We start from the raw sequence: 24,055 nt of genomic DNA, 5'->3' as shown, positions 1-24,055 counted from the left end.
TTTGTAAACCACACAAGAATGCAAGAACGCAAGACGCAAAATTTTCAGCAACCACATTATAAACTACACAAGGCACAATAGCGCAACGCAAGTACTGTTCACCTGTTGCCTCTCCCGACAACTGGGTGAGTTTTGTGGTAACTCATAAACAAAGAGAAGATGCGTTGAGTCACAAACACAATTTTATTCAATAAAGTAAACAACATTAAACTCTCAATAACAAACATAATTCAAACAGTAAGGCTCTTGCTTAGCAGTGACTCAGTGCTACCCAACACTTGTTACGCTCGCACGATCCGAAAGGTACTGTAACACACAGAATGTTTTCATTAATGCATGACCAATAAAAACAGTATTTATACACACTGTGAATAGGACATACACGGAATTCAAAACCATAAACTTTCTAATTATACCTAAACATTGAATTCCAAGCAGCTGGTAGATTTCAAACATTAACAGCTTGGCTTTAAAACATACAAATAATTATATGAATTAGGTTTTGAACAAACAAAACTTATATTATTTATAATTGGCTATACCAAAAGTAATTTTTTTATTCCAGTCAGTGATATATATACACGCACATATATATATATATATAACACACACATATATATTACACACACACATATATATTACACACACACACACACATATATATATATAGCCCGTAAAAAAGAGTACACACTCTCAACCATGCATAATTTGATTTAGTGAAAATTGCAAAATTATAGAAGTTAATCATAAAAACATGTTAATCGTAAAAAATATCTTACTAGGGCAATGCATCAGAGTGGCTGCAAGTAACCACCACACCAAGCCGCCGCTTGCCTGCTATGCAGTTCCTCAAGTAGCGAGGCCCCACTCGCCGGGTCTCGCTGAAGCAGTTGCAAGCTGTATGTAACTCGTGCGACGCCTGGGCTACACGCCGGCGAAATCAGCAACGAGTTGATCCCGATTCCGCAAACCAACGGGGCAGTCTTCTCCGTGGTTGACGTATCCGAGCTTTTCCGGTGATACCGTTGCGTAAGCACAAGCTTCTACGCAGACGTGCACATGCATTTCACACACCAGTTACCTCTGTAACACCTTTATCACACGTACCCATGTACGAGCAAATCGTACAAAAATTCCATAGAGTGTAACATGCGTCCACTCGTGTTCTTCCAGGAACGAGTCCATCGCAACGCCATAACCAATCGTGAACACAGTGGGTGCAACTTCGAAATTCACATAAAGCACCTTAATTCCATTAGTGCCATTGTATGCTGAGTCAATTCCAGCATTGTGTCTTTCATGATACGTAAACCTAACTCGAGTTATGTAATGTACGTATCTTTACGTAACGCTATAGTTTCTCTTATAAATTATCATAGTCAAATCAGTTGGTATAGCCACCCAATGCCTCCAGCACCAACAAGTTTTACATAAACCACTATCTGGTGAACAAACGTTGTCAAAGTCCATACGTAATGCCGTATACTAAAGTCTCAAGTCGTGCTGTCTGGCCAAAAACGTTTAAGTCCGAAACGGATTAAGAATAATTTTCAACTCCTCCTACAGGGATCCCTTCTGAATATTTTCTGACACCTGCAGTACTCAGCGAAATATTCTATCACCGAACTTAACTTAGTTTGTGACAGTCATACCAGTTTCCGAAAGTCCAGCGACGACGGGCAGCGTGACGTCACATGGCTAGCCGGAGCGTCGGGGCGGCATCTGCGCGATCTTCTTCCGGCGGGCGAGATCAGGCCCTTATGTACTCGTCTTGAGCAGCAATCCAGACAGCCTAGAACATTCCACTGCGAACTTCTGGTTGCTCGCGATAATGGCGGTCTTCCGATTACGTCACATCTGTTGTTGATATTGGAGGGGTTTTTTTTTTTTTATCGCTGTGACACTGTTTCCTTTGGTGCGCGGGGGTTGTCTATACCACAGGCTTCCCGAGCGCCGCGCGTTGCCTACACCACAGGCTTCGGCATAGCTAAAGCAGCAACTAACGACACAGTAAGGGACACACCCAAGCAAGTTACGAGGGGAATCACTTCACACCATAAAACAACGTTAAAAGTTCTTGCGTTTTGACTTGCGTTTCCGACGGCCATATTTGAAGAGAAGTGTTCAGAAAACTGTTAAAGAGCAGACGTTATGTGCCTAGAAGCAAACAGTATTATTTTTACTGTATATATTTTGTTTACACTTTTATGCCTTGAAAAAAAAAACAAATTTAAATTAAATTATTGACCATTATTTCTTAACAAATATGAATTATCAAAAGAAGCCGGAGTAGTAAATTGGTTTCTACTGTTTCACAATTGTTAATTTATAGGGTTGTGTGGCCCTTGCGTACTGTGTGCTTTACAAACGATTGTTATTTTCTTGCGTTGTTACGTGGTTGCGTTTCTTGCGTAGTTTATAAACCCGGCCTAACGGTTCAATGCGTTGCAGAACAGTTGAATAGAACTTCTAACCTAGCTTTCTGCTGTCGATGTAGGTTTTATCAATCTGGGGAATTGTAGGTACATAATCTTGGGTCCTTAAACCATTGAGTTAGGAATTGCCTTAAAACATTTTTTTTTTCTCAATGTACTATTGAAGATAGTATAAAATTATACCAGTGACTTAATGTTTGTGCTTTCACTTGCTCCTAACAAACACAAACATTACTTTCGTTATTCAATAAACTAAGAACACGACATATTATTTCCGATATTTAATAGAAAATATAAATTGACTGGTCCCTTTTACTTTATGACTCAATGTCACAGAGCAAACAGAAATGCGAGTGAGTCGTTCAGTACTCGCCAGAGAAGTGTAACATCTAACCTCAGCAATGAGAAAATTAATGTGTTCTCATGTTGCAAATACACAAAATTTGGTACACAACATTTAACGTAGAATTATTTAAACTTAAGCTGAGCGTGATACAAATACGCAAATTGTTTTCAACTGTATTTCTGGATGCGAATCACACGTAGTTTTGGCAACAACTACTAGAATTCGTTGCCGGAGCAGCTACGTCGACTATTGAATCATTAGATTTGCAGAGCGAAAGAATGAACTATGTAATGAAACCGCTCTGATAAAAGCGAATAAGACTTGAGAAAGTACTAAACCCCGACATTTGACCTGATTTTCCACAAGGAATTTTAATAAAATACTGCCCATCTTGTTAGAATTCACTTAACAGTTAAACCATAAAGTTTCCCTTCGGCTTTGTGAACTTTGGTTCACGCCATCTGTCACAGATGGCAGCACCGTGATCGCACATTGCCTTTCCAGTCACAAAATTACTCCTACCAAATGCCGTATACCGAGTGTTAAGATGTTACACATCAAAAATGTAACAGTTGCTGGTTAGTGCGCTTGAGAGAAAAAAAAACCCTCATTCGTGTTCCTCGCGAAAGTGATGCGTGCACGCGAATGTTTGGTTTCCCGCCGGGATGCTGTGCGCTGTGCTTCACCGACCTCGTCGTCAGTCCAGCGAGAGCTCGAGTAGGCGGTGGCGCGCGACCCGCGCCAGGGATTGTAGCAAGTGAATCACCCAGGGCCAAAAGTAACTAATCAGCCCAGTGTTTGCCTGGCTTGATTGCGGCAGGGGCGTACGCAAGTGGGTTAATAAGGCGCGGGGGGGGGGGGGGGGGGGGGGAGGAAATCCCACCCGTCCGAAATACTTAAAAAATAAACTCTCATTCCACCAACAAATGGAATGAATTAGAAAGCAAACAGCGTGAAAAGTGGTCTACCTGCAACCCTCCCCCCTCCCCCCCCCCCCAACACAATCACCGAAATGAAATTCAGCGACCGCTTCTGGATTTAGAGAAAATCTGGATAAACCGAAATCACGGACCGAGATTCCGAGAGTCCGGTGCCTCACTACAACTCGCTACGTAATAGGAAAATTTAAATTAGATAGATATATATATATATATATATATATATATATATATACTAGATAATGCCCGGCATGCGTTGCAATGCCTCAATCAATTTTTTTTGTAATTTTTTAAACGTATACTAAGCATCTCTCTTAATCTCTCTAATTCTCTATCTCTCTATGTATATCTCTATAACTCTCTCTATCTTTATATTTATATCTCTATCTCTCTGTATATCTTTCTAGCGGACCCGACAGACATTGTCCTGCCCAAATGTACTTTTTGTGAGATATGGATATGGCGGTAAGTATTTTTGCGCTGGACATTTTGTATCTTCTCATTATACATACCCCTCCTCTTGGGCACGCCACTGCCGTTACCAAAAACCTTTCCCATGGTTACGCAGAAGGCAACAACAATGCAAAAGCCCGTTGCCATGGAGGCTAATTATCAACAATGCTTAGTTTTTTTGCTTTTAAAATGTGTATTTTTAGTTTTTCTTAACTCAGAATCGAGATAAAATATCCAATTGTGAATCTAAACCATCCTCGAATCCCCGTGAACTCACACACAAAATTTCATCAAATCACGTACAAACAGACAGACAGAAAAAGTACTGTTTTATTATAGTAAGATAGATAGATTATTCTTACATGTTCGCATCCATGCAGTATATGAAAAATCAGCATGCATAGCCCCACACCTATAACTATACGTATCTGCTGCCCACGACTTTTTCTGCATGGAATTTTGTATTATCTTGCACCATTTAGAAATTTAAACATTATAACATAACAGTTGATACAGTTGTAGTTTTCTTATGTTCACAAATGATAATTTTTCTCACCTCTATTTCAGTCTTTGCAATAAAAATATGTTACTACCTAAATTTTGAGTAAATATGTTTCTACTTTCAAATGTAATGACGGGAAGACACTTCATAAAATGTCTTTGTAAACCACATTTACTGTTTTTTCCGTCTTGAGCTAGAATGTAAAGATTGTCTGCATTACTGACCCGCGAGCAAGCTACATACATTTCAGAGAGAGAGAGAGTGAGAGAAAAACACCTATTGAATGTCTATCTAACTAATTTTTTTATGAGAGCATATTTTCATTAAATAAATCATGAAATCATTCAACGATAAAAGCTGTTTATTTAATTAAGCGGACGGGTTAGCTCCAAGGAGAAAATTGACGCGGCGAGACCTCGTGGACATATAGAAATGACACACACTCACTATTTGTGTGGCTATGAAACATGATTTTTTTCTGCAATTTAAAGTGTAATATACAAAAAGGGTATTGAAAATTGAAACAAATATGGCGACACTATAAACTGTCAGGATCTTTATTTTTTTCTTACTCTCTACTTAGTTCCTTACAATATCAAAACTTAATGGCTTCAAATAATGCGTTGCAATTTTTGCTTTTAAAGCGTGTTTTTTTTTAGTTTTTACTAACTCAGAATCGAGATAAAATATCCAATTGTGAATCTAAACCATCCTCACTATTTTTGTGGCCATGAAACATGATTTTTTTTATGCAATTTAAATTGTAATATACAAAAAGGGTATTGAAAATTGAAACAAATATGGCGACGCTATAAACTGTCAGGATCTTTATTTTTTCTTACTCTCTACTTAGTTCCTTACAATAGCAAAACTTAATGGCTTCTAATAATGCGTTGCAATTTTTGCTTTTAAAGCGTGTTTTTTTTTTAGTTTTTCTTAACACAGAATCGAGATAAAATATCCAATTGTGAATCTAAACCATCCTCGAATCCCCGTGAACTCACACACAAAATTTCATCAAAATCGGTTCAGCCGTCTAGGAGGAGTTCAGTGACATACACACGCACACAAGAAATATATATATAAAGATATATATATATATATATATATATATATATATATATATATACAATTATTTTGCACGCTATCCCAGAGAGGAAAAAAATGAAAAAACATAAACAATTCTTCTTGTTTGACGAAAGAGTTTAGTAATGATCAGGCTCCAAATCTACAGACGAGATATTTTTTCTTTGTCTGTAAGAAAAGGGAAGCTGGAAAGCGATGAAGCGTGGTCCGAGCTACGCCTCGGTCATTTCGGAACAGCTTCATGCCTTGTGCTCCTCTCGCCCTGACCGCTGAGTCCACCGCAGCTGACACTGCAGTCTGCCGTGTCTCCGCCGGCTTCGCGTGGTTCGTCCACCGTGCACACGAGAAGTGTTCATACGTTCTTTGAATAATTCCTGCACATTTATTTAGATCGTTATTTTGTACATACGCCATTGTGAGCTTGCGCTGTATGTCATTGAGAGAACCCGAACATTGGAGAAACACACGGAAAATAAGCCAAAATGAGCCTATGTCAAACGCGTAATGTAAAGACAGCACAAGATAATTCCGCGGAAGGAATTAGTCAGAAAAATATTACAGCACAGACGAACACAGGGGGCTGACAACGGCGATAGAGTTGCAACAAGAACAGTAAACAAAGATAAAAAAATTAATGACCTTAGACAACACAGCGACAGACGAACCCATCGATGACACGAAACAGATCAGTCTGTTCGTGCCTGGTGACGGGAGCAGATGCCAGTTCCCGAAACGTCGCAGCTGTTTATTCTGTGCTGTCTTCGTCGTGTTGTCCAGAATATCTGTTTAGTCACATCGATGTGTTCGCCTGTGTGTCTGTGTTGTCCAGAATATCTGTTTAGTCACATCGATGGGTTCGCCTGTGTGTCTGTGTTGTCGTCGTGTTGTCCGGACATCGCCTGATTTTGGCTTGTTTTCTGTGTGTTCACGTGTTCACCTATTTGTCCGTTATTGAGGGTTTTTGTGACATATGTACAGCAAAGCCAAAAAAAAGCGTTATAAAAATAATTGAAATCAATGTTTCACATTGGAAGAAACATGCAAAGATGATTATCATTAAAGCCATGATTTAAAAAAAATTCGTCATTAAAAATATTGGATTTCTTCTTTGTCGTCATTAAAATTTAAAACAAATGTAATATGAAATACATATCAAAGCACAATAACGTTGATCAACTGCTTCAACAATTCGTTGTAAGACACTTAAAATATGTACTTTAAACATTACTATATATATATATATATATATATATATATATATATATATATATATATATATAGTTACGAACGTGAGCAAGGCCGCGACACGTGCAGGTGTACAGCTGGCTGACATCATGTGGCCGCGCAACATGAGACGTTCCGCGCGCACCTGGGTCGCCGCCTCCCCTCCCTCCAGCACACAGCTCGCCGCGCGGCGCTATGAATTTGACATCCAAAACCTGACAGCTGCGGAGTTACGCGAGCCGCCGACACGTGTTTCGAGAGATTTCTGCCGTCGGTTCGACGCGGAATGATGCGACAGGCCCCAGCCGCGCTCGTGCATTCTAGAAATGGCGTCTGTAATATATAAGACGAGGACGCCAGCCTCAGAGTCGGTCGGAGTTCATTCGGGAGTTCTCCCGCGGCGGAGTTTCCGGGGCGATAGTGCCGCGGGTGTGGCAGAGTGGAGAAGTTCTTGGACGAAGGTTCCAGGGCAGGGAGTAAGTGAGTGAGTGGAGTCGGGAGTTTTCCCGCGGCATATTTTCCGGGCGATAGAGCGGTGAAGTCCCTGGAAGAAGGTTCAAGGGCACAAAGTTCAGTTCCGGGCGATAGTGTCGTGGGCGCAGCGGAGTCCGAGCTAAGTTCCGAGCGAGGCGTCGAGCGGATCCTCGGTGAAGGCCAGTGCGTCGGCGGCGGCGGCGGAGTGCGGCGACGGAGTCCCGCGGCGGAGATCCACGAGGGGTGCTGCGGCGAGTGTTGCGCCAGAGGTGCGGCCCAGCGAGGTGTTCGGTGTGTGAAAACGAGTGACTGGGGAAGCAACATTTTTTTTAAGTGCAATTAATTATTTGCCATTTTAGAAGATTATTTGTAAGTGACATAAGTAGTGGCAATAATTAAAACTAGTGTAATAAAATCTTTAATTGGACTATCCTTTACGAACCCGGTAAATCATAACTATATATATATATATATATATATATATATATATATATATATATATATATATATATATATATATTTGAGTAATTTTTTATAAATGAAATATACCTATATTATATATAGATATAACGAATTTTCTGTTTTTCAAAAAAACCTTCCCCATTTCAACATTTTTTGTTGGATTTTGCCCATTAAAGAACTCGACCGGGATTTTTCATTACTGGATTTTATGTATCAATTTGGAAGATATTGGTGCAAATTCATGGAATTTATCGTGTCCATAAAAATGTGATAGACACACCCACACACCCACACACCCACCCACACACACACATAAACTTTTGATTTAACGATGGTTTTGGGGTCTATGAACCATGGAAAGAAAAAAAAACTATATGAAATTTTTCCTCTGGAAGTAGCATCACTGTAACAGTTACAACAGGTAGTCTTTCTTCGAAATTACCTATAAAAACTGTAAATTATTTAACCTATTTAACTTACTCTTAACTATATATATATATATATATATATATATATATATATATATATAACATGTAGTTGAAACGTCAAATATTATCATTAACGTGTCATTGGAATAATAAACATGCCAAACATTTTAAGCAGAGAGGGGAAAATATTTTTTTGATTGTGTGGTTTAAGGTCATTTCAGGTGCCAACATTTTTAAAATTTGAATTTTACATTTTATTACTGTCTTATTATTTTAATACGATTAATATATGCAATGTTAAAAGCCCATAATCATTATACATGTATATTTCCTTGTGATGTCTCTCTGTAGGTCTTTAGCTACATATATAGGCTATCAGCTAAATACTTATTTTATTTACTTAAATTTGAAAAAAAACACATAAAAAGAAACTTAATACATGTTTTACTTGAAAATTACGTTTTATGAATTTAGATAAAAGCCAATAAGTAAATAATTATGAAATGAATCCTATATTTAAATAGAGGGAATCGAGGGGAATTTCATGGTTTTTTGTGTTTTGCGTTACACATCGCTGCAACGCGGTGTACCGACCTCGTGGTCGCCATGACGAGACGAGCGTGGCGTGGTGCGCAGGCGCCGGGGCTGGCCCGCAACAGCTCGCCGCCGGAGGAGTGGACCTGGTCGGAGGCGGACGACGGCGACGAGGAGGCGGCGGCGGAGGAGCCGTGGGCGGGGGCGCTGGTGCTGCCGCCGCCTCCGCCGAGGCCTCGCTTCCTGGACGGCGAGGCGGCCGCCGCCGCCGACGGCCTCACCACCTGCGACCTGTGCGCGTGGGCGCGCCGCGACTACTCGGAGCACGCGCCCGCAGGTACTCTGTGCTTCCAGACCACAGCACGGACATTATTAACACTTTTAGTAAACACAAACCACAAGGTCCACTAGATAGTCCTGTACTTGAAACAATTTTTAGCGTCTTTAGAACCCAAACAAACATGGCTACCACCGCACAGGGCCGGCGCGTCCTAATAGGCGAACTAGGCAACCGCCTAGGGCGCCAAGTAGCTGGGGGCGGCGCAGCACGACACATAATAGCTGATATAATATGTTTAACGATTATTGAAACTAGATGAAAATGGATTTTTGTAACAGTTTTGAATGTTTATATTATTGATATAAGTAATTATTTAAAGTCCACGGTGACCTGTTTATGATTTGTAATAAGTAAAAAAAAAAAAAAAACAAGCCTGCTTACATTTGATTGTTGACAAAATATTAAGCTTACGTGATGTATTTTGAGGCAAGGACAATTTTTTTTTGGTGTATGGCTGAGGGAGGGGGGAGGTTAAGGTTTTTCGTCTAGGGCGCCAATTTACCTTGCACCGGCTATGCCACCGCAGCCAAGTACTCGGTTACTATTGGTTGCGTGGAACAACGTAGACGAAAGAGCTCAGCATTGCCGAGTTAATCTATATGGCCGTGGGCGTAGATCCCGGAGTCAACCCCCCCCCCCCCTCCCAAATAAGAAGCCCCTCACTGAGGGGGCTCGCTTGCGCTCGCAAAATCATGACTGTGAAACGGATTTGATAAACGTAAACATTAAAACTATGTTTTTTGGAAATCTTTCTGTATATTTTAAAGTTTTCTGTTTATTGCATGCATGTAGGCCGAAATGTGGGCAGTGTACAGCATATAAAGATGTAGATGACTTGTGTCGGTTAAAACCCACGGCACGCCCAGAACTCACGGCCTCCCCTCCCTTCCGAATCCTGCAGATTTGCGCCCCGAGCAGTGCATCGGCTGGACGAAAGGAGGCTGGCTGCTCGCAGGATCCACGCAGGACGTATCCAAGCCCAGGTGGCGTCGTGACAGGACAATGTGTCCCGACACAGCATCGAGGAGGAGCACTAAACCAGTGGTTGGCCTTCCGATCTTATGTGCCTATGTTTTATCCGGTTTTATTTACATGCATGGCCTAAATAAGTGTAATGTAACGGGCGTGGAAACTCGTGCAAGTGATGAAAATCGCATGACTTTCGCACCATTTTACACCCATGATGTTGTACTAAGGACTAGATGTCGAAAATATTTGTGGCAGATCAACAAATTCCAGGGAGGTAACAAGTTAAAATGTCAGAAATAGTCCTTAAATAAAAGTAATGATGAAAAAGTGTGTGCGTGGAGTCCACGCGCGTCAGAGGTGAAACTGATTGATTATTAGTTATACATACATAAATTATTAGTTTTTTTTTGATGAACAAGAAAATAATTCCGATTAGTAAGGATGCGGGTATAATCACAAATGAAAAAACTTCAATCGCACAAAATTACACTTATAAAGTCTAACTCACAAGTCCTTTTGACATTTAAAGTTAAGGGCTCAAATTAACACTTATGAAGCTAACCTCTTAAGTCTATAAGTTTTTTTTTTTACATTTTCAATCATACTATTCACAAAAAAATGAATTATGCTTATAAATTTAATTGCACTTATCAATAACTCTTTTCCACACGAATAAATAGATTTTAGATACTTTAAATAAAATTAAAGAAATGTGGTAACGTCAGACGTTAGCCTTTACGAAAACTGAGGAGTAAACAAATACAAGTAGCGTTACGAGAATTCCGTAGTATCACTGTTGCGTCATTTCTGACGTCTCCTTTTCTGGCCGTTACAACAAGCATACGAGGAAGAACACCCAAAAAAAAAAAAATTAATAACCAGGATTTTTGTCATTAAAAAATTATTACTTTTTTTTACAAAATTCATTTATCACCTACAAAGTACTCTTCATTAGATGCGATGCACTTGCCAAGTCTCTTTCCCACTGTTTGAAGCACCTCTGGAACTTTTCAAATTTGATATCCTTCAGTGCCCTTGGCGAAGCTGTTTTTACCGACTCCACATCATCAATACGCTTGCCTTTTAGATTTTTCTTCATTCTCAGGAACAGTAAAAAGTCTCACGGGGCTAGGTCTGGCAAATACAGAGGGTGGGGAACAACATACTACCCCTGAGAGTCCAAATAGCAGTTGACTCGCAGGGCCATGTGTGCGGGGGCATTATAGCTATATATAAAGAAACTAGTCACCTGATCGCCAGAGTTCCGGATGTTTCCTCCACACATCCTCTCGCAAATGTCTTAAAACTTCCAAATAAAAGTGCTCGTTAACCGTCTAGCCAGGGGAAACAAATTCGTGGTGCACAATTCAACGAAAATAAAAAAAAGACAGTGATCATCGTTTTAACATTAGACCTCACTTGTCTTGCTTTTATTGGTCTGAGGGAGTTGAGAGTCTTCACTGGCTTGACGCTTGCTTGGTTTCTGGGCCATACCGGTAACACCAACTCTCATCACCTGTAATGACTGGTCAAAAAGTTTGGATCACTCTCAATTTTTTTCAAGTCCTGGCACAAATTCAATCGAATGTTTTGTTTTGTGCCTGTTTGAGAAGGCGAGGAACAAATTTAGCGGCAACACGTTATTTGCAAATCCTCAGTCAAAATCCGCTGGTACGAGCTCCAACTCCCTCCTGTCTCTTCTGAAATTTGTCGATCGTGAAACGACGATCCTCGTTAATTTTTTGGCGGATTTGTTTCAACGTTTTCGTGGTTTCGAGATGTTGAAGGGCGCCCAGAACGAGCATGGTATTCAACACTCATCTCAATACGTTTAAAGCGCCCAAACCACTCGAAAACTTGTGTACGGCTCATAGCATCCTTCTTGAAAGCTTGTTTGAAGCATTTGGTAAACTTCTGTTGCCGATTAAACAAAATTTCAAACATACTCTTTGTCATTTTAAATCCGCAATACCTATCGACTTCGCACGCGGAACTCGAGAACAGTAAGAGAAAAACAATACTATGATCAAACGTTAACCTACAATCTGACGCCGTCTGGGCAGTTGTTTAGTGATTGTATCTACTAACCCCATCTAGCGATAGAACTCTCTACTACGTCTGCGAATGGCAGCGTGCTCTCAGTCCTGTTTTTTTTTTGGGTACCCCCTCGTATAGCATGCAACGCTACATTCCTAGCCCTCTCCCCCCTCCCTTTGCCCTTCTTCCCATTCGACCGCTAGCGCATGCGTTGGAGTGGCGTCGTCGCTGACGGATCTGAGTTTTGGTAACGCTCGAAAATTGTAGCCCCCTCAGGAAATAATGAACTGGAGGTGGCGTGTGACAGCGGGCGAGAGTCGTGTTGCAGACGCAGCGCCCGCGGAGCTGGGCTGGGTGCTGACCCTGGTGATAGTGTCGGCGCTGTCAGCTGCTGTGGGCGCCGTCGTCATGATCACCGTGCTGCAGTGCCGCAAGTGAGTGTCCCCCTCCTCCCCGGAGCGTTACCACGTCGTAGGTCTTAGTGTTGCATGCCGCCAGAGAGAACGTCAAACAGTGGTCCAAACTGGACATTGTTTCTTATGGCTTCGAGGTAAAGATAGATATGTAAAAAAAATCATATCCATAGAATTAGAATCGTTACTTATTTTAATTGTAAAAATTTATATTTTTCACACGAGTGTAATTTTTTTTGGACTTAACTCTTCTAAAAATAATTGTATAGAAACGGTAGTTTTGATGATTACTTTTTAAGATTTCAGAAATGCGTTTAAATAACATTTCTTAAAAATCATTTTATCTATTTATTTGACAAAATTTTCTACTCATCATTCAACTCAACCGGTTATCCACAGCCCCCCTCCCCCTTCCACCCCCTTTTTAAATTCGAAGCTGTGTCCGCCACTGAACTGATGTTAGCAATGCCACGGACGTGACTTTTTTTATGTTAATAATTTATTGAGCACATAATTAATTTAAATGTACTGGTATCAAAATATAAAACCCTGTGTGAAAACTCTGACATAAAATTACTCTGTGAGATTTTATAATCGCAACAACGCGTCAACCACATCAGACATAATAAACTTCTTTTTTTTTGGCGGTACCATTGGGGGAAAAAAGTGGTGCTCTGGTGGAGCCACATACAATTACTACGCAGTTTGAGTGCGTGATCTTGAGCAGTGGTGGAGTATTGTATTTTTTTCCTTCAGTCCTGCCCCCCCCCCCCCCCTCTCTTCATCGGAGGAGTCATCCAGATAAACAAATATTATTTTGTATAAAATTGTTAGCTTATATACGGCGAAACTAATACTTACTTGCTGCACAAAAATAAATTGTTTGCCTAATCATGAAACCATTATGTATGTTTGGCCAGCAAAATCATTCATATTTCAGAATATTTGTTCTACTCAAGTGCATGTGGGGTCGAGGCAACCAACCCTCGGACGCACTCTGTGTTCGAGCGGTCGGGTTCGATTCCCGGCGCAGTCCACCTCTCGGGTTCATGGTCGGCGAGACTACGTGGTGGTCGCAGTGTCGCTCTTCACTCGCACGCCCGCGCGCTCCCACACACAGCGTGGCACGACGCCACATTTTGTCTGACAGTGGTCGACCTCCATCTATATAAACAACAAATGTAAAATGTTCGTTCGTTCAGATTCTTAAATCTCCGAAGGTTCTTCACCGATTGCTTAGAAATTTTGACACGCGTGTTTTTATATACCTATGTCACACTTGTGACACGTAAAAAGATGGATAAATAGGTAAATAGGTAAATAGATAGGTAAAAAATATATGAATGAATGTTTGTGTCTTCGTCTTCTGTGCTACAAAGATAAAGATATGAAGATATAGACATCGAGAGATAGAGATATAGAGGTATAGAGAAATAGAGCGAGTGATAAATAAGAGATAAATATAAGCATAGAGAGATGTAGAGAGATATAGATAGGAAGATAGCTTGAGATATAGATAGAAACTTAGATACATAGAGTGATTTAGAGATATATGGATAGAGATATATACATATAGAGACAGGGAACTTTTTATATAGAAATATAGTGATATTTATTTATGAACATATATAGAGATATAGAGATGCTTTATATGTGTGTACCTACTCAAACAAACTACAAAAAAAAATAATTAAAGAGGCATAGCAGCCCATGCCGGGAATTAGCTAGTGTATTTATATAAACGCAATGAACACAGATGCGACACAACTCCACAAAACGATTTTCGCGATCAGACACGAGGCGACACATCGAATGACTGCTCCAACTTCGTCGCGAGCAGACTGTCCGATGGCTGCAGTGTTCTGCGCATGCGCGAGTATACAAAAAAAATTGTCAACAAAGACTGTTTTTCATTGTTAATTTAATTTGAGCGAATATTCACTTGAAAAGCATTTTAATTTAATTTTTCTGAATATTGAGCTGGATGCAGATTGATTCGTACGTTTAGTGCAGGAAAGATCTATTTTATATAATCCAGCTTTGAAGGGGTATCACAACGATTTCAGTTAAAGAATGTGGGAAGAAATAACGAAAGGAAAATACGGTGTTGAGCTGTCGCGAGGCATCTTGTTATGTCGTGTCGCGCCTTGTCGCGTCCTGTCTGATTCTGTGTGCGCCCAGCCTTCGACGAATGCTTTTGCGCCGAAGCTACAGCGTAATAAATAGCATTAGTGTTGCCCCGGGGTTAATAGACGACAACCATGAAGACATGTACTACCAAATATTTAAAACATTATTTTGGACATACACTATTGGCTGGTTGACATCGGCTGATTTTGGCTTGTTTTCTGGGTATTTGTATATTCATCCTTCTTTGCCCGTTCTTCAGCTTTTCTCTATGACATAGTGTTAAATAGGAATGGCGTATGTCCAAAATAATGTTTTAAAAAAATCTTCTACACTGCAAGTATTTTTCAAGGAATGTACGTATTAACCAATATAGAAAAGTGTCACAATATAATAATATAAATGTTCTTGCTTAAATTTTGTACTAAGATTCATCTAAAATGACTAGTTACCTGCCAAATTCGCGTTATTATTTAGCAAAAGTCCAGGCTATACGGTTCAATACTCTCTGCACTCCCTGAAGGACTATAAACCAATCACATACCCGTAAAAAAACGTGTCCCAGTTCTGAGGAACCATAAGCCAATCAGCAAACGCCACCGCCCTTATCACATACAATCATGTGGATTCTACCCTGGGGCCAGAGAATTACGCGAATTTTGCGGATCTACAACAATGAAACACTTTATATATTTTGTTGCGAAGAAAATAAATATGAATAAGAATCAGAAATTTTCTTCAACCTAAGGTAGCAGCCTAACAAAATGTAATTTATAGTCACTGGACTCTTCCTTGCAGCCCATTCAATTTAAATGTGCAAGACCTTTGAAGCCCTTTACTCCTGCGCAAGTCCTGACCGTAGTGCTTATAAGCTGTAGCTCATCAGTTAATATAGTATAGTATTCATACAGTAAATACAGTATTTCACAATTTTGAGATAAATATGCCATAATAATGCCTTTACGACACATCTGTTGGCAAAATTTCAATCATCAAATTTCAAATAATTACAATTATTTAGTTAGGTAAATTTGCTTTAGATCAGAATCAAGCATAGAGACAGGTAGAAAAAACTATTCCTTCACAAATAAGGTAATCGATTGTTTTGTTTCTTTTCAGCAGGCTGAAGGTCGCCGGGTCAGGTAAGCACATTCATCTCATCTGCAGCATGAGCGTACCCAGAAATTTTTTTCGGGGAGGGGGGGGGGTTTGGGGTTTCCCATAATTTGTTAAATGAAAACTCACCTGCATATTTGTAGTTCCTGATTATGTAATAGTATTTTATCTGAACTGGTCACAATTATGATTAATAATAGTCAATTAACTCAAGAACAAAAGGTTTTTTTTTTATCGTACGAAAACTGTTTTAGGTATATGAAGAGTTATTTTAAAATTTGGTTTCATTTACAATACACAATTTATGTATGATTTTAGCTTACCACTTTGCCTTGCTCTCAACCCTGATTTCATTTTTTTTTTAGCTCTCTTAAATATATAACCAAGAATTACTCTGTTTTCTTCATCTTGTCGGGCATGCTCCTTGCTGATTTGATTAAGTATGGGCTGTTGTTGCCCTTGTGCTACCTTCAGGAAGTTTTCCGCGAATTCACTGAATTTTTTGTGATAAGAAGTGTTTGCATGTTCTGAAAAACACTCCAGTGCATTTTTACAATTTGTGTACGCTTTTGTCACAAGGGATCTGAGTTGCTGGTGACTTCCTTTCCCTGCTGCTTCTTGGGCGAACAAAACACAATGTCGACAAAGGGCTCCTTGTAAGTGCTGCGTGTATGTCAACCAAGGAAACTTAGAAAACCATGAGATTTGAAAACGCAAATTTCTTTTTGTTTGCACAGGGAAGCAGTAGTCTTTAGGAGGAGTCCATGGACACTTCAAGAGATTTTCTTTCGATAAATCCTCCAAATTGTTTCTTCCGATGAAATGTCCAATGTCCCACTGACTGTTGCATATGTTTAACGTGTTCTGACCCGAATTTGAACCTGAATCAGTAGGGCTTTTGACACTTTCAATTTGCATCTGTGTATTTGATTCTGCAGTTTCTTTACCCCCACCCTCATCATTTAGTGTTTTGATTTTTTTTTTTACAACGAAGGTAGTCAGTGATGACTGTTTTTGACTGGAACGTTTCATTTTCTGTAATAAAAAATATACACCACATATTAAAGAAAAATTTAACCTTTCTTTCAGTGCCTTTTTAGCCTTTTAGTTATGTTTCCTTTCATTTTCTGAGTTTGCATAAATTATTATTGTCTTAAGACATATGTTTATTGCCAACCATTGTGCCACCTCACTCAATTTAGGATATAGAAAATTCTGCATTTCAAATTAAAACTTAAACATTTTAGTAATGATAAATGAAAGAATAAAATCTAACAGATGGACAAAATAGCAAAGGTATACGTTACAACTATAACATTAACATGTGAAATTGAATATAATTTTCACACCAAATAAAATGACACCTATGTTTGTAACTTATAAAAAACAAAGAATGAAAAACTAGCTATTTCGTGTATTCTTAAATTTTTTAAATAAAAGCTTTGCATTTTGCAACAGTATACAGTTAAACTTAAATAAATAGTTACACAAACATACCCAAATTTGGCTAGTTTGTTAAAGTAAATTTCTTTATATTGAAATTTTTTAAAGTCTACAAAAAAGACACACATGCATTAACTGATAAGACACAGTCTGAGAAACATGAAATAGCTACACAAAAGTTACATACTTTAAAAATTAAATTTTATATAAGAAGTTTGCAGCACGGCTTCATTATTACAAACTCCAAAGGACCAAAACTAGAACTTTTCTGTGTATTGAAGGTCTTTATAAAAAAATAAAAATTATAAAATTCCTTAATAAATCCTATTGACTTATTTTTAAAACCACCAAATGGTTTGTTCTTAATAGTGAAGTATTCTTTGTACTGAAGTTTTCTATATTGATGCTTTACTGACTGTATATTGTTCTCTTATATATTGTATTGGAAAGTTAAATCTCAAAAATCAAACAATCACAACCAAAAAACGCAGCAAAGAGAAATGAAATAGGTACGCAAACCAATCGAATCACATCCAATGCAGTAACGTTCCATCCTAAACATTTTTATAGCAAATATTAGCTGGCGCCATAAGTGAATACATTTTAATAATAATTGTTTTTGGTTACATACGGTTAAATGCAGAAATAATTTTGAAATAGTTTTGATAATGACCATGTAACCACTAACCAGAAAGTCTACACTCTAAAACATTATTATACAATTAAAATATTTTAAGTATGAACCGACATTGCCCCCAGTTTATGAAGGAAGTATGCAGAAAGACTATTTATTTTTACTAAACACCACAACTGAAAAATTCACAAGTTACTCACAATAATATTAAATATTGTATTAAATGACATGCAAACCTCGTGGGAGTAGACCCTCTTTGGCATCAATTCGTTTACGTTAACACTACACAACACAGAAACAACTCCATCCGCCAACCTGTGTCCAAGCAGTATGCACAAATCTCAATACTTAACGCTACCTACCCAGTGAGGAAGGAACTATAAACTACATATTAGATAAGGAGGAGTCGAGGAATATTGATTCTCTCGACGTGTTCTGTACACATGATGTCTCGATCTATCAAAACTAAAAATAGATGTAGTAAATCATGCATACAACCGATTTTATTTCCATTTTTGTTTGCGACATGCCTGAAAAAAATGAACATATTACGGGGGGGGGGGGGGGCTCAACCCCTAACCACCCCCCCCCCTTGGGTACGCCCATGATCTGCAGTGATATCCTGGGTAGTAAAACAATAATCAGACTTCAGGTTGTAAGCGCTAGTTCAAGTTAGGTACAGGTTATTTTTCCCCAATTGTTATTTTAGAGGGGGGGGGGGGGGGAAATTGTGTTGGTCAGAATGTATCTTATCTTACCTTTACTTTCATGACCTATAGGGTTTTGTATAATACTTCATTAATGTGAGAAAGGGTAACCAGGATGTATTAACCTATTTTTAGGCAATAATTGTTAAACCCACAGCGAGACACTTTTAAAGAATGTCGCGAAATTTCACTGCAGACTGGAAAACAAAAGGTTCTTTTTTTTTTCAAAACGTTGTATCTCAAAAACTCTCTCGAATGCAGGAACTTGTTCCACAATGGCCCTGCAGTGAAACTTGTAGTACATTTTCCACGGTAGCATCGCAGGGTCGCCACTTAAAAGCCCAAAACAGAAGGCAGCCCACTGCCTTCGCCACAGAGGCGGCGTGGTGATTGGTGAGCTTGCTGACTTCAAATTCAGCGCACCTTTGCTTCTCTGCTAACAATTGTAGCAATTATCGTGTGTGTTAATAGTGTTATACAACTGTAAACAAACAGTACATACACCATTGCTATATGTTTACCATGAAAGAGCGTCTATTGTGTCGGTTTTATTAAGGTGGCCACATCTGCATGTTTTAGGCCTGAGCCACGTTACTTAGACGCCTAAAATAAAGGCTGAAGTGTAGTGTTTGCTTTGTGGAAACAGTTTTAAATGTCTGTATTTTATGTAAGTAACTGTGATTAACGACGAATATTCTAATTCATACTTGCTAACCTTCATCAGGCGTGGTCAAGCAAATGGGCATGACAATATGGCGATGGCGATGTTAAAAGTGACTTCAGCTACGCCACAGCATGCCGGCTCTGACAATTCCTAACTCTATGGTTTGATTGTACAAACATAGATCCCGATATCATGGAAGTGCCAAATTAATAATGCCCATTTGTATTTCACTTCTCTGTAATGATATGGTACATTTGATTGCAAACAATGTTTCATATATTCTCTAAACAGTATAAAACAAAGTCGCTATCGCGTCTGACTGTCTGTTCGCTTACTTCTAAACTGCTCAATGGATTTTTATGCGGTTTCCACCATGCAGGATTTCCTAACCGGTGGTACGCGTACCCCCTAGTGTTACGTGTCAACGTTGCAGGTGGCACGAGATCAGATGCTGTCATAAGTTCCATTGAACCTGATATTGTAAGTTTGATAATGGACAAACAGCAACAAGTTTCCCACTTAAAATAGCTTAATCTTGATTTTTGGACTCAAATTGAAATAATTGTCTAAAATTGATTGTTTATAATGTTGTTCAATTTATTAATGTCTATAATGGTTTGTTTTCAGAGTTATGTGCTATAAATAAAATTGCCATTTTGCAATAGACATTTTATTTTTTTCTAAATTTAAAAAATAACCATAGCTTATATATAAATATATTAAACTAAAAAATTAAGTAGGCCTAGTGCTTAGTGGTACACAAGCGTTTATAAAAATATCAAGTAGTAGTACGTAGTTGCTAAAAATTTGGGAACCTCTGATTTAGAGAATTTCTTCCGGAAGGTATATGTACATAATAGGTTAATCATAAATTTAAATATAATAGAGAAATTGGGATGTTTCGTAACCAAGTCGTAAAAAGACGCTTTAAGGGCGCTCAAATGGCTAAAGCTCATTTATACATATAAAATTAATGTACTACAGAATTGTACATCGTAGGTCTTTAAAATGAATAGACTTGAATACTGAGTGCTTCTCACATGGACAGCTATATGTATAGCCCTTTTGAGTGACTCCCAAACAAAATCTGTTTGTGTTGTCTCATGAGAAAAAAGCTGTCAACATTGTTTACAAAATGTTATTTAGTTATGGGCAGTACTTGTTAGCTGGTAGATTTTTTTTTATAAATCTTATGATAACGTGATACTTATATGTACTTAATTATTAAATTTAAATGACGCCACAATACATTGCATCTGTGCAAAGTCGGGGTGCCTCGCTAGTCCATAATGAATCCAGGCAACCGACCTTCTGTAGGTACTTGAGCCATAGTCAGTCTGTTGTAGCCAACTAGGTATCTATAGTAATACCCTTCATATGAACATTCATAATACAAATATTTTTATGACTGAATGGTTTCGGCTTTCATTCTATAACGGTACTGAAACTGGTTTGAATAAGAATCAATCTCTGTAACTTTAAAATCATGGGAGGATCCGGACAGCAACTTAATTATTTAGGGTTGGGGGGAGGGAGTTGCACTGTTGTATTACAAAGGGAATTGATACTTTGTGCTTTCATTTAACATTGTACTATGCATTCAAATATACAAGAATGTGTTTTGAAAGTTTCTTAAATAAGGTTTAAGTATTTTTAAAAATGTTGATCCCCTTTATTTTAAATTTAAATATTTCCGATCGTGGATTTTTTATGAAAATCTAAAATGGTCTCTATCATCCCTGAAAGTTTGTTACACAATCGCTAAACCATTGTGTGTACACTGTTGCCAAACGTCTTGAAGGTTCACCTCCTTAGTGCTTGGCTTCCCCCTCTCTTACCACACGGCGTGACGAACCAATCACGTCCCCACACAATAACATGCCAGCAAGATAACAGCCGTCCTGAAAACATTTGTCTTTCAAATACTAACTAAAAAAAAGTCTGTTTAAGTGACCTAATGTCATTATAAAAGGTAATTGACAATACTTAAGTGGCTTGGCTTCTGGTTTGTTGCCGTGTAGAAGGCGTAGATTTCACCGGCGCGTCGGTCGAAACGTCGTGAAATCTTCTCCTTCGATACGGCTACGACCCAGAAGCCAAGCAACTCCAGCAATGGCCGCAAAATTCTGGTTATCTTTCTTAAGTTGGATGGATAGTTTTCTCTAAACGAGATTAAATAATGTTAATGTGGATCGATGAAGGATTAGCTCAAAACCTGTATATTTTGAAAGCGGCATATTTCGTAACTTGTTAGAACTAGCAGGGCATTGAGAAGATAATCGAGAAAGCTACTACAAACAATGGCGGCGGCGAAACAAAGAGCGATCGCTCGCGATGAGGTTGTCGGGCCCCCTGGTGCGCCGCTCGGCCCGTGGCGAGGGGCAGATGGTTCTCGGAGCGTGGCGGCGGTTACGGTCGCGCGAGACCACGATGACACGTCTGTTCCAACCAGCAGTGCTGCCAACTGCCCCGCGGCGGTGCTCGTTCGCCAATATAACTGGAAAATAAATCACAGGCATTTTAACGCAGACGTTTTTCTTACGTACTACAACGTCTCTCCTCCGTAGTTTGCAGTATGCATTGTAATGGGCATTCGCTTTCTCTTTCCAACACACGATTTCTGCCACTAGCGCTGTCCTTGTTTCGGTGCGCACTGTTGCCAGATATAGGACGTAAGCACAAAAGTTTTACAAACAACTTCGTAACGTTTCAGAAAATTTATGTTTCTGTAAGTTCATTAAACATTAAAAAACAATTTTGAATTATTGTATCTTTTAAAGGTAAATTTCACATGAATATTTGGGAAATAATGCATCTTTTTGTTGTATTTCGTCAAGCATATAATATAATTTCTACTTTTAAGAAGACTTATTCGAAAGTTTCCATTTTGGTTGCAAATGCCGTTGGTAATAAATAAATAAATTAATAAATTAATTAACACTTCGGCTCTGTTCGAGCATAGCACATTATTTAATTGAATGCTTCGAATTAATAGCGACAGCCTGCTACAAATAGTTTTATGGTGTAAAATAATTGTTATTTAGTATTAAATTAGTTTTCACATAATTACTACAACAGCAATGACACTGTAAATATAAAAAATTAAAATTTAGAGACGTTATTATTTTTTTAATAATTTACGGTAGCGTACAAATGAAATGTTTAAAGTAAATAATATGTTTAATTAGTGGAACGCAAATAATGTTTGTCGCCGAGTAGAATTACTTTGGCAACAGTGCGCGACATTTATTCTGAACTGCAAAGTGCGGCTCCGGTGGAAAAGGAAACATAAAAAATAGGGGGAGGCGTTGGTAGAAACGATAGCCCATCCAAAGCTAGATTTTTCTTAAGGTTATATTTATGTTTATACTTAAATACATCACGTGTCAAACTTTTATTTCATAATTTGAGTTCATTATTTGAGACTATAAATTTGTAAATATGTTCTGACTTATTGACATGTTTTGCAAATTTCATCCTCCTGTGTACGATAGCATATCCCGAAAAGTCTTCTGGAGCCGCACCTGATGGAACTCAAGACGTAAAAAGTGATAAGAGATTTTACAATCTCAACATAGTGTTGCCAGCTATACGTCCACCATGATACGTGATTCTGTAAGTTGTATTGGCTGATAAACTGTTCAATTGTGGACTCAAAGATAGTCTACTGCGTAACACGTGCGTGGGATTTCATCGCTTCAAACACGAGCGAATTAAACCGGCGTTACTATACGCATGCGCAGCTTACTGTTCAAAGGAATGGAATTATGACGTGACGTGCTACAAGGGATTGTCAAGAATAACAGGACAACATTTTCGGTGGGCACTGCTTTTTTCTTCGTAGCCAAAGTAGGTAAACGTAAGATATGGAATGTAAAATAACGTCTAGAAAATAAACGAGCGATGCGTATATTTTCACTTATATGATAGCTTTGACTGAGATACTTCATTTTTATACTATAATTTTAATACCGAAAAGTATTATCTTGCACTATTTTTATTACTGATGAATCGGCGGCAACACATTTATATAATTTTTCTGATGTGTTTTGGGGTTATCGTAGTTGTAGAACTTTATTTTACTAAACATTATCCAGAAACTGAGTGTTCCATTTTATATACTTACTTTCCATTACTTTCAATAATGCATTTGGCTTAAGATAAACATTAGACTAAAATTCGCGCGCACGCGCGTGTGTGTACAGAATGTTCGCGAATAACGCATAAATTTAATGGACGACAGGAAATAATAATAAAAAAAGTCTCTCTTTCAGTATCGCCAGAGCTATGTAATATCTAACCTCGATAACGAGCAAATTCACTTGTTGCAAATACACTTATAATACGAAATAGGACACGTAATTTAACGTATGTATATATATATATATATATATACTAGCTGCAGTACCCGGCTTTGCCCGGACTGAACACCGGGTGATATATTGTCCGCGAGTTACAGCAAAATGGATAGCGATATGTCCAGTGTGGTGGACATTAAGAAATGACACATAATTACTGTTTGTGTATCTGTGACCTATGGTTTTCTGTTTACCCATGGCGATCGGTTGAAAGGTTTAGAAGTTGATGCGCTACAGCGTCATCTAGCGGCGAGTTACAAAAAAAATTGTTAGCATAAAAACCTTCTCCATGATAAAAACACTTCGATGGGCCAACTTTCATGGCGATCGGTCAAACGGTGTAAGAGTTTATCGACGACATACAT

At 38.7% G+C, this 24,055-nt stretch overlaps 1 protein-coding gene across 1 annotated transcript in view; it reads left to right on the top strand.

Annotated features, from left to right (window-relative positions):
* LOC134546163 (uncharacterized) overlaps nt 1-24,055 on the top strand; it is a 228,952-nt gene that overhangs the window by 199,403 nt on the left and 5,494 nt on the right. The window contains exons 2-4 of the mRNA XM_063388731.1: nt 8,985-9,219; nt 12,557-12,662; nt 15,888-15,910. Of these exons, the coding sequence (XP_063244801.1) occupies nt 8,985-9,219; nt 12,557-12,662; nt 15,888-15,910 (364 nt within the window). The remainder of the gene's footprint in view (nt 1-8,984; nt 9,220-12,556; nt 12,663-15,887; nt 15,911-24,055) is intronic.

This window comes from Bacillus rossius, chromosome 1, assembly GCF_032445375.1.
Source record: "Bacillus rossius redtenbacheri isolate Brsri chromosome 1, Brsri_v3, whole genome shotgun sequence".
NCBI lineage: Eukaryota > Metazoa > Arthropoda > Insecta > Phasmatodea > Bacillidae > Bacillus > Bacillus rossius.
Note: the sequence above shows the minus strand (reverse complement) of the source record. Positions and strands in the feature narration are given on the sequence as shown.